Source organism: Varroa destructor, unplaced genomic scaffold, assembly GCF_002443255.2.
Source record: "Varroa destructor unplaced genomic scaffold, Vdes_3.0 BEIS01000006.1, whole genome shotgun sequence".
Lineage (NCBI taxonomy): Eukaryota > Metazoa > Arthropoda > Arachnida > Mesostigmata > Varroidae > Varroa > Varroa destructor.
In genome coordinates this window covers 17,911,636-17,928,431 of record NW_019211459.1, presented here as the reverse complement: position 1 = coordinate 17,928,431, position 16,796 = coordinate 17,911,636, and the positions used below count along the sequence as shown (strand labels likewise).

The window sequence follows — 16,796 nt, the reverse complement described above, 5'->3', positions numbered from 1 at the left end:
GTGCTGCCATTCAAAACTGCTATGCCACTGCTGCGGCCGCTCACTCCTTTCGCCTTCTCTCGCCCTCCTCTATCCTCGTCCCATCTGTGTCTGTCTGTTGGTCCGTGACGAGCAGCCTTTGCTTCGCACTGCCACCGTGCTGTGGTAGTGCCTTAGTTATTATGTTGGCATGAACGACGCCATTTTGGTTATCGTCATCGGCGGCGGCGGCGGCGGCGGCGGCAGCAGCAGCAGCAGTTAGCGGCACAACCTCCGACTAGCCATACTTCAACTCTTCGTTCCGTTCCTACGAAAGCCGAAGACAGCGAAGGCAGGCAGCAAGGGGAACAGCTGGTCACTATCATTCGTCTGAAAGCAGTGCGACGTGAAGCGAAACGTGATTCGACTCTGTGTTCATGGCTGCAATCTCCCATAATGCCGTGGAAGTTACAACGTAATAGCTAGAACAGAATAGCACGGTAAGTGACGGGTTTTCAACTCGAAAGGTCCTTCAGTGTCGACCCGATCGCCCGACTGTTGTTGCCATGATGCGTTCATCCGACAGGACAAAGACAACGATTAATGGTGCAGATCAAGTCGAATTGGGGGACTGACTATTTGTAGTTAGTGTGATTGTTGTCGTTGTCGTTGTTTTTTGGTTCTTGTTATTAGCATTCTCTCTTTTCGTGCATTCTGTCATGGAATTTTCGATTGACATTGCTCTTTCGAGCCTTTTTTCTGCCTTGGTAAAATCATTTTACCAGCGGACATAGTGGTAATGGCTAACAATTAGCTAGGGGGTCAACTGTGTGTGTTTGTCGCCCCACGGTTGACTCAAGTGGCAAATGGCAATGCCGAACCAGACAAATACCCCTGTCTGAGGTCCGAAGAACGTGAAAAATATGGTTCCTTTAAATCTTTATCTCACCAATTAAAGTGACGATGCAATAACAAGCAGAAGCCTAATAAATAGGGAAAGTCGTACTAGACATCCCCCGGATTACGTCGTTGACACGAGAGATTTTACTAAAGCTTTTAGTAAAGGAGTTAAGTAACAGAACTACAGCGGTAGCATTTCGGAGCCAGAGACTTTTTAACTTTTCTATTGTCGGCAACGAAGACATAAAAAGGACTTACATATAATTATATGTAGGTGCGTTGTTATATATATATATACACTGGACATATTTATGAAAAATTATGATTATCACATTATGAGTATTTATCTTGTTTTTGTTGATACTGCATTCAGAAATAGGTTTACTTGAAAGGAACTTGAACGATTGAAAATGTCGACAACAAAAAGCTTCGCAAATACAGTATCTCGTGAGAAAACTTCAGGTCTGCCGCCGAACATGGTTACATCGACTAGCCTATCAAAGTCAACATGAGTTGTTCAAAAGGCGCAATTCCAACAGTTTTTGGCATGTTCGCTAAAATGATAAGAATTCATTAACTTTGTCGTTTTCCAATTTCATTTAATTCATTATTTCTTCGATTACAACGGCGATTCGAGTTTCGCGCTCCTTCTGTGTTTATTATCTCCTCTTTGCGGCAGCAACGGCCGCGGCAGCAGCAGCCGAGCAGACAAACAGAACCGACGGAGCTGCGCTTAAAGGCGATACCCGTCAACCCATTCGATCGAGCACTGCAGCGAACAGGCTACCTTCTCTGCTGCGACAGGCCAGCACAGAACATCTACGCGTGGAACGCATCTGCCTAAGTTGCAGATCGCGGCTCCGCTATCAATCCAACAATCGACCGATTTGTCGCGCTCGAAAATCTGTTGTGACGTCAAATTTTCGTCGACAACGAACACCGATCGAAGAAACGCTTTCTCTAGTAGAACGCCGTCGATTGACGTCTCGGCTGGATTTGAATTTTCCTCATACGTTCGCCAGAGTCGTCGTCTTTGCTTATCCTCCTGTTATTACTAGCAGAGTCAAAGCGGGCGACAGAGAAGTCTTTGCGAAGGCAGCCATTACCACAGTTTTAGATGTGGTGGCGCTGATGCTAATGGTGAAAAACAACTCTGTACTCAATCGCATTAGAGAGAACCAGCAGCAGCAGCAGCATCGTCACCACGAACAACAGCAAAGGTAGCAGCCGTTCCCGCAGCAGCAGCAGCAGTAGCAGCAGCAGCAGCAGCAGCAGAGCGGTGCACCGCCAGCCACTGCCGTGAAAGCGAGCACCCATAGTTGATCGGGAGTGTACGTAATTGTGTTACTACGTTCGCAGTTCCCAAGGCTGCTGCAGGTACTGCTATAAGCAGAAGAGCAATTGGTGGTTCTGCAACTGCTACAACTGACTGCTAGAATAGTGAGTGCGAAAACGACGAATTTCACCATCCGCAGGACAGGCGGAATCGACGGCCACTGTTGAAAACGAAGACTGCGTTAGACGGTGCTAGCGGACACTACTGACTGGGTTTTCGCTGCGCATAAGTCTCGAGGACAAAGCGTTTTCGGTGCGAAACCAAAACGTCTGGTCGGTTGCTGGATTCGATGTCGCTGTTTGTTGCGGGTGCCTATGAATGAGACAGGCGAATGCATTGCACAGGCGACCGTATTTACAACGGCAACAACAATAACGACAACGGCAGCGGTGACGTCTGTGTTGGAATAACGCTCGTAACACCTGCGGGATAAACGGCATTTACTGCACGGTACGCGCGAACGCTAGTACGAAGTGGAAGACGCCGTCAGCCAACTTCAGCCGGAGTAGGAGTAGCAACAGTAGCAGGGCCCGGTCAGTCGAAGGCAACATCTCAAAAGGTGTTGCGCTTCAAACAGCGCTTCACTTAGCAAGAAGTAGTGGAGCAGCAGCCCCGAAAACTGAATGGGGAATAGCAAACTACCATTTACCGTGTGTCTGAATGTCGTTGTCGGCCTGTGTGTGTGTGTGTGTGTGTGTGTGTGTAAGTTTGTGATGCCCATCTAGAACACCACGATCACGACCGTCAGCATCAGCACGACGACTTCTGCACCTGGACTCGAATAGTTGGTTAGATACAGTTAGTCTAAGTCGCTAGGGAGCCAGCGGCCTCAGTAATAGCGGTCCCACAATATGAGAAGCAGAGGTGGCCGACCGGTACGTAGGCAAAACCGAGGAAAACAATGAACGCACATACATTTTTGAGCGACATAACGGACATTATGCTCTTAGAGCATTGAGAATTTTCGAGTTTAAGTGCAAAAATTGAATTTGTAGTCTAGTTCAACTCAATGGGAAGTGGATTTGGGGTTACGCTTATTTGACGCCAAGACGCTAACTGTCAAAGAGGTGTTTCCTCATCAGTGTTTCAATCACGTTATCGTCACATCATCATCATTACCATCAAACGATGATGCATATTGTCTGCAACACCTAAACGATGGATGGAGCAGAAATGAGATTACGATACTCAACATTTAGTTGTTCCGTCGCCTCTTTTTGTCGTCACTTAGCGTGAATAGCTTTTCAAATCTTACTAATCAAGTACGACAGGAGAGGAGTTGTGCTAGAATGCGAAAGATCTTCCGTTCGCAGCTTCCCTTACGCTGTGCGGGATCGTAAACGACAACAAGACGAAGAAAAGCCATTCAGCACCGTTACAATCACATACTACTTTGAGTGTGTGCGCGGGTGAATCTACACAGATATTTCTTTCGTTTCATCTCGAGTAGTCTCGCCGCGTTGGCTGTGGTGCGAGCTTGTTTGCACCACGCAAAGGAGACAGCGACTCCCATCGTTGATGTTCACCCGTTAGATCGTCTTTTGGTGTCGACAGTTCCGCTACGAGGAAAGCCGTGTGCGGCAGACAGGCCAGCTGGGATAGCGGATTGTACCAGTGCTGACGCTGTGTTAGTGATCGTCGTGTGTCCCTACGAGTGTGTGTATGTGTGTGAGTGCGTGTGCGCCGTGCGGCAGATAGTCAAGTCAGTGACGGTGTTAAAAGCAGCCACGGTTGATCGTCTTTGTTGTAGTACGAACTGTAGCAGCGGCTGCAGCTGCAGCAGCGGCAGTAGCAGTGTTATTGCTGGTGGTAAATGTTAATAGCCTGACGTCTTCGTTCAGGTTGAGGGCGGGCAGTAAACCAACAGGCGGTCAGACTGGGGCCAGTGACGTCGAAACACGACGACGACGCCGACGCCGGTGAAAGACAGCAGAGGCCGTCAATTAATGTAAGCCGCCAGCATTGGAGTCGTAGCAGTGGCAGCAGCAGTACTGGCAGCATACGATAGCGATAACAAAGAAACGGCGAAGACTCAAGCTAAGACAGCTAGATCTCTCGAGACAGTATGCAGGATGGTGTCACTAAGCGAGCACGACGTGTTTTTGTGGTTCCGTCAACTTCCGTCGTATCGCCGCCTAGAGACGTTATGTCAGATCCTGAACGTCTGCGTACCGCTTGAGGTGCGCTTCGTACAGAACTATCTGACTAAGTTGGCGACGCGCGAACAGCTCTTTCTCAAAGAGCATGAAGTTCGCGCAAACAATCCCATCGATGTGCAGCGATTAGCTGAACATGGCGGAGGTCCCCTTGATGCCCCGTCACGATCCCGGCTGATTGTCTCGCTTGCATTGCTGCGCTGCGAGAGTACGCAAGTCGCAACAATTCTTTATAACGTTCTAACGGGTGGACTGCCTCAGGAAAAGAGTTCACTAGCGCTTGAACCAAAATGTCTTGAGGAATTGGTATTGCTGTACGCTATGTCAGCCCTACATCCGGCGTTTACCTACACCCAGCAGATATCGTTGGAGAGACAGAAATCGAGTCTCGAAAAGTTGACACCACAGTCAAATCAACCGACACAGCCAGCCGCGATAACCAACATGAATTCCAAGGGACCAGCAACATCAGTTGGGGCCGCCGGCGGAGTAGGTGGAGCGCCGACGGTCGGAGTAGCTGGAACGACCCAACCAGTTGGCGTGGGACTTGGTGTCGGTGTTGGCTTACAGTGCCCACCTGGTCAACCCGTCTATACGTATCCGCTTCCCGTCATCAGCTCGTTGATTCCTCCGCAATTTCAATGGTGTCATCCGCCACCGAATGTCAGCGTCAACGTAAATACCGTACAGATGCAATCCGTCGTACAACCTGGAGCGCCTCCGGGCTTCGCACCGAGTGGGGCTCCACCTGCACCCACGCCGCAGTCAAGCGCCAAACTCAACCAGGTGGGTATCCAATAGCTTTCGATTTTCTATGTGTATAGCTGAGCGATACAGAAGAAAAATGCACTTCGACGCTTGCAAGTTTATAACGTGTTTGTTTAATAAATAGCTGAATAATACTCAATTAGCGATATATCGTTACATAAAATTTCAATTTTTTTGTATATTATCGATTACTATTGACCTATTCCAAAGATAAACCAAATGCTAGCGTTGCGAATCTTAGCTTACCTCGCTAATCTTGTGAAAAAAGCTCACACGCCATTAGTTTTAGTCCTTCAAAGATCTCTCCCTTATCGATGTTATGAACAGACTTTTTTGTTGTGGTCGTGAAATTAGTAGACGCTCGTTCAAGAGTTATCCAGTAAAATGGTATTTAGCATCCAGTGGTCAATTAAAGGTAAATATATTTGTTTAAGAGTGTTATAGTAAACAGATAACTTGACTTAAACGCATAGTTCTAATGAAGGTATATGCTGAAATAGCTTAAAATCTTTCTGTAATACAGCGATCTAAGGAACTCCAAAACATGTTTAAACGTTTGGTTAGCATTAGAGACGTCAATACACATATAATAAAGTTCCCTCAGTACATATCACAAAAACTGCGTAAATTATAATTCGATTATATTTGTTTTTCTAGCCAGTAACATAGCAGACGCCTGTTTTTTGATTGTATATTACGCGTGCATCATAGGTGGTAGTAAAGGCCAATATTCCGGTGCATCCACAAAAGGTTTCGTTGTGCGGGACGTTCGCCGACGGTCGCCAGATGCATGTGGTCAAAGATTATGCGCAGATAGCCGAACTTCGAAACAAGCTAAGCAACTCGACGAACTCGTTGCCGTCTCTATCGACAATGTATAACAATAATACAGAGGCTGTTCACAAAGAGATTCGTGAGCTGTTCGATGAGATTTGCACTCATTTCGCCGATCTCGACATTGTGAGCAACTTCTTTGATCGGCATCATCCGACGACGACGCCAGGATCCGGTGTGCCCACACACACGGCTCAGGGAGGCCACGCCGGGTGTCAGACGCAAGCAAGTGGTCCTGCTACACTACACCATCCACTAGGACCTACTCGATTCATCGCTGCCCAACCTCCGCCGCTATACACGACAAATCAGCATCACCATCATCATCGAGCAGATGTTAACATTGCCGATGGCGCTGTCTACCAGGTGCTGCGCACCAATCAAATGAAGAAATACATTCCAAAATTTCATGACGTGGCGTCAATGAACGACTTTTGCGAGTTGACACCCGATTCGCTCAAGGCTCGAAATTTGTCAACCACAGCGATTCAGCGCGTGCAGCGTATCCAGGCGCTTAACCTGAATGGATCAACAGGAGGGGCAGATTCTGTGACAGGCGGGAATGGACTTGTTAGCCCCAGTGGCAACAACGGTGGCCCCCAGCAGCAGCAACACCAGCTTTGTGCCCCCTTGGCAGCAGTCATTGCAGGGGCACAAACCGGTGGTGCCGCAAGCTCTGAAGAGGATTCGACTCCTCCGTCATCGTCGCCTTCGCCGCCCAGTCATCAACCGCCATTCAACACGCATACTCCACCCCCGCATTATTACGGGACTGCAATCGTCATGCAACATACGATCGTTCAACCAGAGGGTGCCGCGTGCACAACTTATTTGCCAACAACCTACCCTGGTTATCATATCCCTACGTTTGTGGCTACCGCGCCACCCCAACAGAACGGGTTAGCTATATAGTACATATAATACGTTTAAATATCCAAATATGAAGATAGGACATGAAACTGGCATAGCTGCTTATCATTGACTCGACATCAAGAGACCGTAATAAATATGCGAAGTCGAATGAGTTTTGATAATTATACATACTATTAAATAGAATGCACTATATAATGACAAATGATAAGGTCTCAGAGTCGTCCGTGATCTACGCAAACACTCCCATACTTTGTCCTTTCATTAACCTTCATCTCCCATGTCTTTAACGCCATTTTGGGTTGTATTGCATTTCGTTACAGAGTCGGTTACGTAACATCACAAGGCGTCCAGGCAGTTACATCAAACGGTCAACAGATGGTGCACCATCCGATGTTGGTGCACACGCAACATAGTGGGCACGCAGGACATCATTCAACTAGTGGCCAACACGGTGGCGGACATGCGCCACAGCAGCTGTTGAATGGCAGCGTCGGTGGCCAACTTCACAACGGTCAACTTCATAGCGTCACGGTAGGAGGCCTTACGGTGGCTACGGGCCTGGCGCCTCCGCCCTCCGCTCCTCACGGGCCTCTTCTGCCGCCCACAGCGACGGCAGCAACCGTGGTCACAAAGGCGAATGAAAATTGCCTGCACACCACGTCCACAGCCACACAGCAGGTTTGTGTTGTATACAACGGTATCGTTTAGTAGCACTTGTATGACTATGCTTTGGATTGGGCCGGTTATTAATTATTTTCATGCAATGACCAGTGAATGGAGTGATTAATTTTTTTTTTTGTTTCCATTCTGTGTCGGTTTGTGCTTCATGCTCGCGTATTTCGTACGTGAAAATACGAGGAAACAAAGTAAAATAAAACGTTGTTTGTAATAGTAGACAACGTTTAGTAAAACAAACAAAGCAAAATTTAAGAGTGAAACTCGAGCGCGATGCATTTATCGTATAGGCTAGCAACATATTTATTGCGTTCATGTATAATATAGCATAAGAGGCCCCAGACATTACAAATCTCAATAGCAGCGTTGTAGATCTGCAATTTGTAGACGCGGCCTGGGTGGACCTCCAAACCGTTCGAGCGTTTTGCTAATGATAACTAAGAAAATCTCTGCTGTCTAATCGCATCTAATTTAATTATTTTTATTTATGCTGTATTAATTGTCATCCCTTATGAAATAGTTGCCTTCGGGGGTTGTCACGGTAACGCACGGCGGGAAGTTTTTTCCATCTTCCCCAGTAGCGGCAGCAGCAGTACCCCCTTCCCTAAGCCCACTTTCTTCACAACCTCCTACAGCATCGGTGGCAGCCGCCGCGGCCGCAGCTGTCGCTGCAGCAACGGATGGCCACAGCAACCACACGCTAGTACAGCCGCAACAAACACAACAGCAGCCCCAAGCACCCCAAACTCAGCAACAACAAACAGCTCAACCGGCACAGCAGCAATCGCAAGCACAGGCGACCCAGCCCCAACAGCAACAACAACAGACCAGCCAAGCCCAGAAACAACAAACCCAACAACTGCAGCTCCGGTCGCAGCCTCCTCAACAACAACAACAACAACAACAGCAAGTACAGGCAGCACAAGCAGCGATAACAACACCTGCGACGATGTGATTCGTAGAACAACCATTAGTAGCCGCTTGGAGCTAGCTTGTCTTGTTTTGTTTTGGCTATATTATTAACACCAGTGAGATAACTCATTAGTGTAACTATTATTATTAGATGAGAAGAATTAGCCACGATAACAATAATTGATTAAGCAATAACTCGTTGATTGACTGCTGGCAAACAGACAGAAGGCTGATAATTATTATCGATTCCTAGTTAACACATTATTGTTATTATCAGGCCAAGTCGTTCACGCTTGTCAAATCATACTCGCTATCGACAGAATCAAGGTGTCGATATTAAGAAGTTATGATTATTTTATAATTAATATTATCGAACACCAAAAATTAGGCTGATTAGATGACGATAGATATTATTGTCATTATGACCACTAATATTATAATAGTAATAATTATTACTATTATTCTTCTTTAGACTGGTTGGCTACTCGAAGCTAAGTAGTACCTAGATGATCGATCTGTAATTTTTTCGTTACACGAAGGTTCTATAATAGAGAAAACAAAAAAATATAAATATGATAACAATATGAAAAATAATGAGCAAATTATGGGAGCGCGCTAGAATACTAAGAGGGAACGGGTGCTTGACACCGTCACTTAGGGTAGTTTTTACAGGGGCAAAGTTGAAGTGGGATGATCAAGAAGTAATTATTATTAATCACGATAATAATTACGATACTATGATATACGTGACATAGTGGACAATATTCAATTCAAGAATATTGGTTGATGTTTATCGGGATCTAGTCTTGGTATACCTGATGACTTCTAATGCTATATATTTGTTGATTAATTATATATAGAAAGAAATATCAACGACGTACAGAAAAACAATACGGTTAAGAAATAGCTAGACGCTTTGTAGATTTATTGAACAATGATCGACTGAAGGATTGTACATATCTCTATACAAATTAACTATACATATTGTAGTCGGCGGCGATATCGCGAATGATGATTATTATTGTTTATGAACTGACTGATTGATTTTAGTGTAAATGTGTTGTAGACGAATGCATAATAGCGACAAAAAGATTACTTTTAGTCGAAATTGAATTCATAATAATAGTAATAATCATATTGACAACAATCGGCGGCGGAGCTTTGGATTTTGTTCGCTACGCGACAGAACGAACAGTTCGATACAACGACGTTAATGACAGCACTAGCAGACGACAAAATAAAACTACATCCTATAAAAATGAATGTAGCATGGGGCAGAATAACAACCATTTGAGCAAAATTTGAAATAAGTCAGTGCGCTTTCGGAGGACCTTATATTAGAAAACAATAAAGCGGTCGGCGAGGACTTGGCTAGTAACCAAACAGCTTCACTGCAGATACAGTAGCGCTGTAAAAAAAAAAAAAAATAGAGAACTTTTCAATCAAGTGCGAATAGCACGATTTTGATTTTTGATCAAGCTATACAGAGTTGTTTCCTTTTTGTTTCTCCACAAACAGACGGCACGGAAACCATAGTGATGTTTGCCGGTTACAGGACATGGTCCGGAGTAAGGCCACGCCATTATAGCTCATTGAGTTAATGAGAAGAGGAGGTCAGATGGCCGTGGTTCATGACTGAAGAGTATCTTTGTTCCTTTTCGCTCTTTGAGTCAGTCTAGACCATCAATGAATCTCGTATTTACTGATATTGCTAGCTTATAGATGAAGCTATAGTCATTAGGTTATGTGTTAGTCTCAATGACACGCACAGTTGTGGAAACGTTTAGTAGTCATTGGAGTGGAGTTGTTTGAGCGAAACCACAAGTCACAGAAGATGACGGCATAGTACGTAGACGAATATTGTCACTGCCATATGATTGGACCGAGTCATGGCTAACTCAAGAAACTAGCACGCCCTAAAGACTCAATGGCTTTTTATGACGAATGGAAGACTGAAACATGGCCGTGATCGCGCACGTAGCTTGGGTCTTTTGAGGTATGTGAAATGACCGTTTTTGGGATCTCGTACCAAAAGCCGATTTCCTTGTTACAATCGCGTCTTTTTTTATTCACGATGGGCCAGGATCATAAAGTCATTCTATGCATTGTCTATGAACAGAATCAGCGAACAACCCTCCAGTGGTTGTGTTTATATCGCGTCTGTAATCAGGTGGTTTAGCGCGTTGCCGTCGGTGTTTCGCTCAATTATCTGAGATCCAAAAAAAAAAACCCTGAATAGCCAGTCAACCACCGATTTAATCCATGAGGCACCATTCATAAACTTGCTTTTACGGGGTCTGGCATAACAGCCTGGAGCGCTCACACATGCACCATGAACTATTATCCTAAGTGAACCTCACCGTGAGGAAAGAATTGTGACTCGTCATAGTGCTAAGAGGGCGTGAAGAGCACTGCTCAATTTGCAGCGAATGGTTTCTTAACAGCGTAGCTCATCAACTCTTCTGCAGACATTTTAATCCTTCGTGGTGTTGCGAAGCTACGGCGAAGTTTTTCCAGCGTTATGTTACGATGCCTGTTGTTGCTTCAATGCTGGCCTGAGTCTCCGCAGATCTCATTTCCTGTGCACACCGCTATTGTGCCGCGGCTGTCTTGCGGCTTTGAAGACCACTCTCGTCTATCTGATCTCCAACAGATTGGTGGTGCTATGATACAGCGAAGTGTCGTGTTGTTGGCGAGTGCAGAGAAGCTCTCGTTTAAAATACGTTTAGCATTTGCTTTCGTCAACATTTTACATACATGCGTAATATACTCGTTTGAGATTATAGCAAATAATATTTTATCGATTCTAGAATTGCATAAAGTTTATTGGGAGCATGACACTCTCGGTAATGGCGCGGTGTTTCGCAACCAGTCTGAGATGTCCCATAAGAGAAGTGATTTACCGTTGAAATGGACGAACAGTGTTCTGTTCAGCTTAGCCGTCTTCGTTGCAAAAATACGTATTCTACAAACTAATAAATATAAATAGTTGATAAAGTGTGCATGTCGATGAATTGCGAAGTCGCGAAGAAAGAAAGATAACGTGTCTTTATCGGGAAAATTGCTAATCAAATATCAAGACATTTATACGGCTTTCGGAAGTAATGTTCGTGATAGTTCCCATGTATACTTTGAGGCGACAATTTTCGTTTTGGATGCTGTAAGTTTTTGTTTTCTAGCTATGTGAACTACGGTTGCTCACCAACTATATATTATTCATCCGAATCATCCAAATCCATTACCAAAAGTTCATCATTTTTATGATTTGACCTTATGCTTGTATCGTATGTTCTTAGCGATTATTTGCCTCTTTGTATATCGTGCGCATGCTATTCTGCTATTATTACGGCTTAGCGTGATCTTTGGTCTATCATTTTTGACTCACCAAGTAAGCTTCGTCGAGCTTTAGTTTTATTTACATTCAACACCTCTACAAATATACCTCTTTTACTCGTTCCGACAAGAACATAGATGGAGCAATGATAACGAGATTATTATACGGACCATAACAAAATAGTAACGGTGCTAGAAACAGTACGAAATTCAACAACAATAATAAAATGAGTATTACTGTTGCTTTTAATTCTATTATTAATATTATTATTATATATTATATAACTTATATATAAGTACATATAGTAATGCTGTTGTTTCCATATATATAATCAAATGTGTCAAATACAGGCGTTTCTCACAAATGACACTATTAGCGTTAAACCGGCTTACTCTAGGCTTAATTTTATCATTAAATAGTGTTATATCTGTACATGGCGTTACACGACCGTTAAGTATTCAATTCAGGAGAGATACTGCACACAGATGCAGTATGTGCCACCCCAACATTACGAATCACTCGCCGTTTTTGCGTGACTAAAACGGGTCGCTCAAATCGCAGTGCTCAAATCAACAACGAAAAGGCGAAGCTAGAAAACCATCTTTTTGTTATCTGGTCCTGTAAAAGCAATAATAATAATAACAATAGTAATGACAAATCATTAGCGGTCTCTATTCGTTCTCATTAAGTGCTACATATACACGTTGCTGACATAAAAAGAACATTGTCTTTTTTTTCATTTTTATGTGCCCTTTTGAGTAATTCAACAGCAGTTGTAACTCGGCAGCCGGTCTTAAACAGCCCTCGTTCGATAATCATTGGCGGCGTTGATTCGCGCGTATATGTGATGCTGTGGTCCTTACTGCTAACTACAAACCATAAAACTAGTCTGTAAGTCTGCGTCTTTGAATTTTCATCTTTTTCTTTATTTGCAATAAAACTGAACCGATTTTTTTTGTAAGCCAGTGATAGCATATAATGGTACAAAATCCGAGCCCGCATGATCGTCAACAGTAATAAAAAAAAAAACCTTAAAAAAATGTCAGAAATACACAAGTATAGAGCATGTACTAACTTTTTCGATGTTAACTATTACGATGTTTCCAGCTTCGATAATAGATGAAAGATCAAATATAATATATTAGTGCACAATAGGCAATATATTGGACTTGACAACTGTATGACTAATATTCGAATTTATTAATCAGCGTACATTAACCTGGCCGCACTTGCTTGTAATAATGGTATTCAACAATATTCACCATGATAGCAACGAAGAATTCAACATATAAAAAAAAGAAACAAAAATAAGGTATGCCTGGGCATCGATGTTAAATACCGATGGACACGGGCCAACAATTTATTTTATTCTTCCTCATTGTGTTGTGCTTTGGATAAGTTAATGATTAAAAATCGAAGTTGCACACTTTACAGACGAAATGTGGTGCTGATGCTAAAACTGTCGTCGCAACTGTTTGAATTTGATTCGCTGCCAAACATCGTCAGTTTTGGGACTCTGAAAGGAGGAAACCTTGCCGCAATCTGAAACATTGCTTGATTTATACGGAGTGATATCGTTTCGCTCCGGACAGGTGCGCTCTTGAAATAAAATTACCACACATGTATGTCAACCTTTTTATGCAGAATAAGCCTCTTAAATGTTTGATTCCAAACGGACACGGCCTAGCCCAAATTGTATTTGTCCGGTTCGGCCTAACGAACAGCACGCACGCATGCTAAAAAATGTTTTTCAGTAGCCCTGTAGAAATTATTGGACCGCTATAAGCTAAGGCAGTTGAAAACTGCTTATTATAGAAAGAATGGAGTTGACAGACCAGAAAAGCATTATATATGGGACAAACTGGATGCGAGATCATAACCTATGACCCCAGGAGAGGTCGAAATTCAGTCATCGTAACAAATTCTAGTCAGATTGGAAAGCAGCTACCAAAAGTCTTTCAGTCAAGCGCATTACCCAGCCTGACTGGCCCTGACATACGTACATCCGCATGCATCACGTAGCTTCTATGGTAACCTTGTCAAGGCGCACAAGGTCAGCGCATCCAAGATTTTTGCGTTACGATGTCTGATTGTTGATATATTCAGTTTGTTTTTCTACTTTCTTTCGCACATTTGCTTTCATATCTTTTAAAAATATTAAACGCATCTAACGATCAAACTTGGTAGAAATATCCTATGTATGGCCATACAAAATCGAGAGATAAGGCCCTGGCTCATAGTCATTAGCCTTTAATATTCTACACGAAGGAATGACTGATCTTAGAGTATTGTCTAGTCTCTTTTTCTAAGGTGTTACTTGTTGTGCTGACATAATTGAATATAAGACAAGGAAATATCCATGAAGGTGACTAACGAGTAGATGGGGGCAGACGTTTATGGAAAGGACGTTGGAAACAGTATGTATGGAAAGAAGTTGTATGGTTACCTTGAAGCCGCTTTGTCGTATGTACGGCAGGGTTCGGGGCTTTTTCAATTTGGCCCGCAGCATCAGGCGTTGGGCAATCGCTAAGCTGAACTCGGCTAGTGTCGTAAAGACTAAGCTAGGATCTTATGATTTGAAACGTAAATGGATAATATTGATGGGTTCAATTCGATAAGAACTTAAATCACTGTTACCCTATATATATATATATATATATATATATATGATGAAGCAACGAACTGCAATACTGGATGCAAAAAAAGAATGCTCTGATATGATTCCCGCAATTTTTCTTGCTGTAAAAGTAAAAGTGCCCAATATATTGTATGGTTATAGATGTAATGCAATGTACCGTAAAATTCTGTAGATTAATTCTGATGATTATTATAATAAAGAGAAGCGGTGATATCGATAAAAAAATACTTCATGAGCATTTACTGCTCTGCGTTAAATATATATCGCGCACTCCACGACAAAAAAAAGATCGATTTCACGGAGAAAAAAATCTCAAGAAAAGCGGATACATTTAACCGTTAACTAATATTTTCAGCTAATATAATATTATGACCTTAATTAGTATTATTATTTTAATGGTCGTTAGTGCTATACTTAAAGCAGGCCATGTTACTCCGAAATATCTGGTCATGAGTAAAAAAAAATATATGTAGTATGAATGTAATAATCGATCATCCGTTTGTTGATTAGGATATGTATTCTGGTGATGCTCGTTATAAATATTGGATAATAATAATGATAACGATAACAAGAAGCAAAAAAGGTACGGTCCTTTTTACCAACAATTATCTGCCGATTATATAGATAAAGTACAGCGTTGATAATGATTATAATAGTATCAACAATATCAAAAATATCAACAATATTATATAGCATGTAATGATAAAAGTAACAGTGATGAAGACAACAGTAACATATTCATAGATAAGCGAAACCACATAATGCTCTTGACTGCTTCCCATGTCCCCTGAGCGCGCAAGCGTCAAGTGGCAGGGAATGATCGATCTTACGGAAGCCTTTGATGAAAACTGTTGTTCGTAAAGGCGCTGTTAGCGAGTGTATGTACATGCTAGATAGTGGCCAGAGAATGGTCTGGCAAAAACAAATTCTTGTATGTGAATTGAATCTTGTTTACCTGTAAACTGCTTTTGCCAGTCGGCCAGCAGCTGCACCTATAGTAAAAGCAGTCAAAAGGATACCGTAGCACCCATTGTGCGTATGTACTATCCGCAACGACAGGATAAATGGCCCGCGAGACGAACCTTCAGAAGACTCTCGTCAATGAGATGACTGAAACATGGTTGCTTAATGAGATACTGATGATAAAATGGTGTGGAAACAATAATAGAAATGATGTTGACAATACAGATAATTATTATGATGACGACGACGACGACGACGGTTATGACGTTGATGGGGCTCATGCATCGATGCACCCCATCGGCATCTATCGTTAGGTCTCATATATATATATATATATATATATATATATATATATATATATATATATAAATGTATTATAGATCAATAACAACCACTGATTGCTTGGTGACTGCATCGTTGGTAATAGCTATAAGTGAATTAATTAAATGAGTGAATGATAAGCTTGCTGAGCAAAAACACTGAGTGTTTGATTGACGATGACCAGTCGAATGAGATAGCTAGTGATTGACTAAAAACTATACGACAGTAACACCCGATTGACACGAAACAATTAACGAGTAAGAATATCCTGTCTCGTCGGCACGTCGAAAAGACTAATAGGCAAAAATTAAACGATGGTGAACAATAATCATAAACAACGATTATAATAACAGTAATAATAATAAACAAAAGGAAAACGCTGATTCCCTAAACAGTCAGTAATATTTACCGGTAACGACGGTAATACTATAAAAGTGATTGTTTCATTGATGCGGGACAGATTCGTGTGACAGCAAAAGACAACAGATCGCAGATACGACAAACAGTTAGAAAAATAGTGGATCTTGCACAGTTTTTGTTTCTTTTCGCGGAAGTGCGTTTTAAAGCATACACTCTGCTACTCTAGTTCGCGGGTAATGGCGTCGGATAAATGAAAAACGAACCTGTTTTAAAAAGACTGCTAAAAAAAAGTGATGCTTGAGATATGTTGACAGTGACCGAGCTATCTATTACGACGGCTTGATTATTCCCATACGAAAAGACCAATACAATCGAATAATACTGTCAATTCGATTTTCGATTCAAGGCAGTTTCAGTGGAGTATGGTGCGCACCAAGCAATTATATGTATAGCTTTATTGTCACTATCGAAAGGCGGGGGACAGGGGAACCGCTAAAGGGAAAAAACAAAGAGCCAAATAACCTAATTGTATCCCCCTAACTTTATACGCTCTTTATTTTCGACTATTACTTATTCCTGCGTTGCAATGCACCGTACATGGAAATCCTTTTCCACTTTTCATCGACTACTTATAAGTCGGTGACTTCCGCCGCAAAAATCCGAATTAAGGCACCGTTTATAGCTAGCTATAATCTGAATGCTTAAATATCTAAATAGCATTTGACCAATTAAGTTTAATAAAGATTACTGAAGAGCGTTGTTCCATAA

General features: G+C 42.6%; 1 protein-coding gene across 2 annotated transcripts; it reads left to right on the top strand.

The window, feature by feature from the left end:
- The first annotated feature begins 257 nt into the window (after positions 1–257).
- On the top strand, positions 258–16,796 carry LOC111252899 (uncharacterized). 2 transcript variants are annotated; one of them, XM_022811527.2, is made up of 5 exons: positions 258–458; positions 1,232–5,136; positions 5,830–6,851; positions 7,146–7,503; positions 8,021–16,796. In XM_022811527.2, exons 2-5 carry the CDS (start codon positions 4,267–4,269, stop codon positions 8,453–8,455), a joined length of 2,685 nt encoding a protein of 894 aa, XP_022667262.1. In that variant the 5' UTR covers positions 258–458; positions 1,232–4,266; the 3' UTR covers positions 8,456–16,796. The 2 variants fall into 2 exon arrangements, with proteins under 2 accessions (XP_022667262.1, XP_086849152.1); XM_086993026.1 differs by lacking the exon at positions 258–458 and having other exon boundaries at positions 504–5,136; positions 8,021–12,000.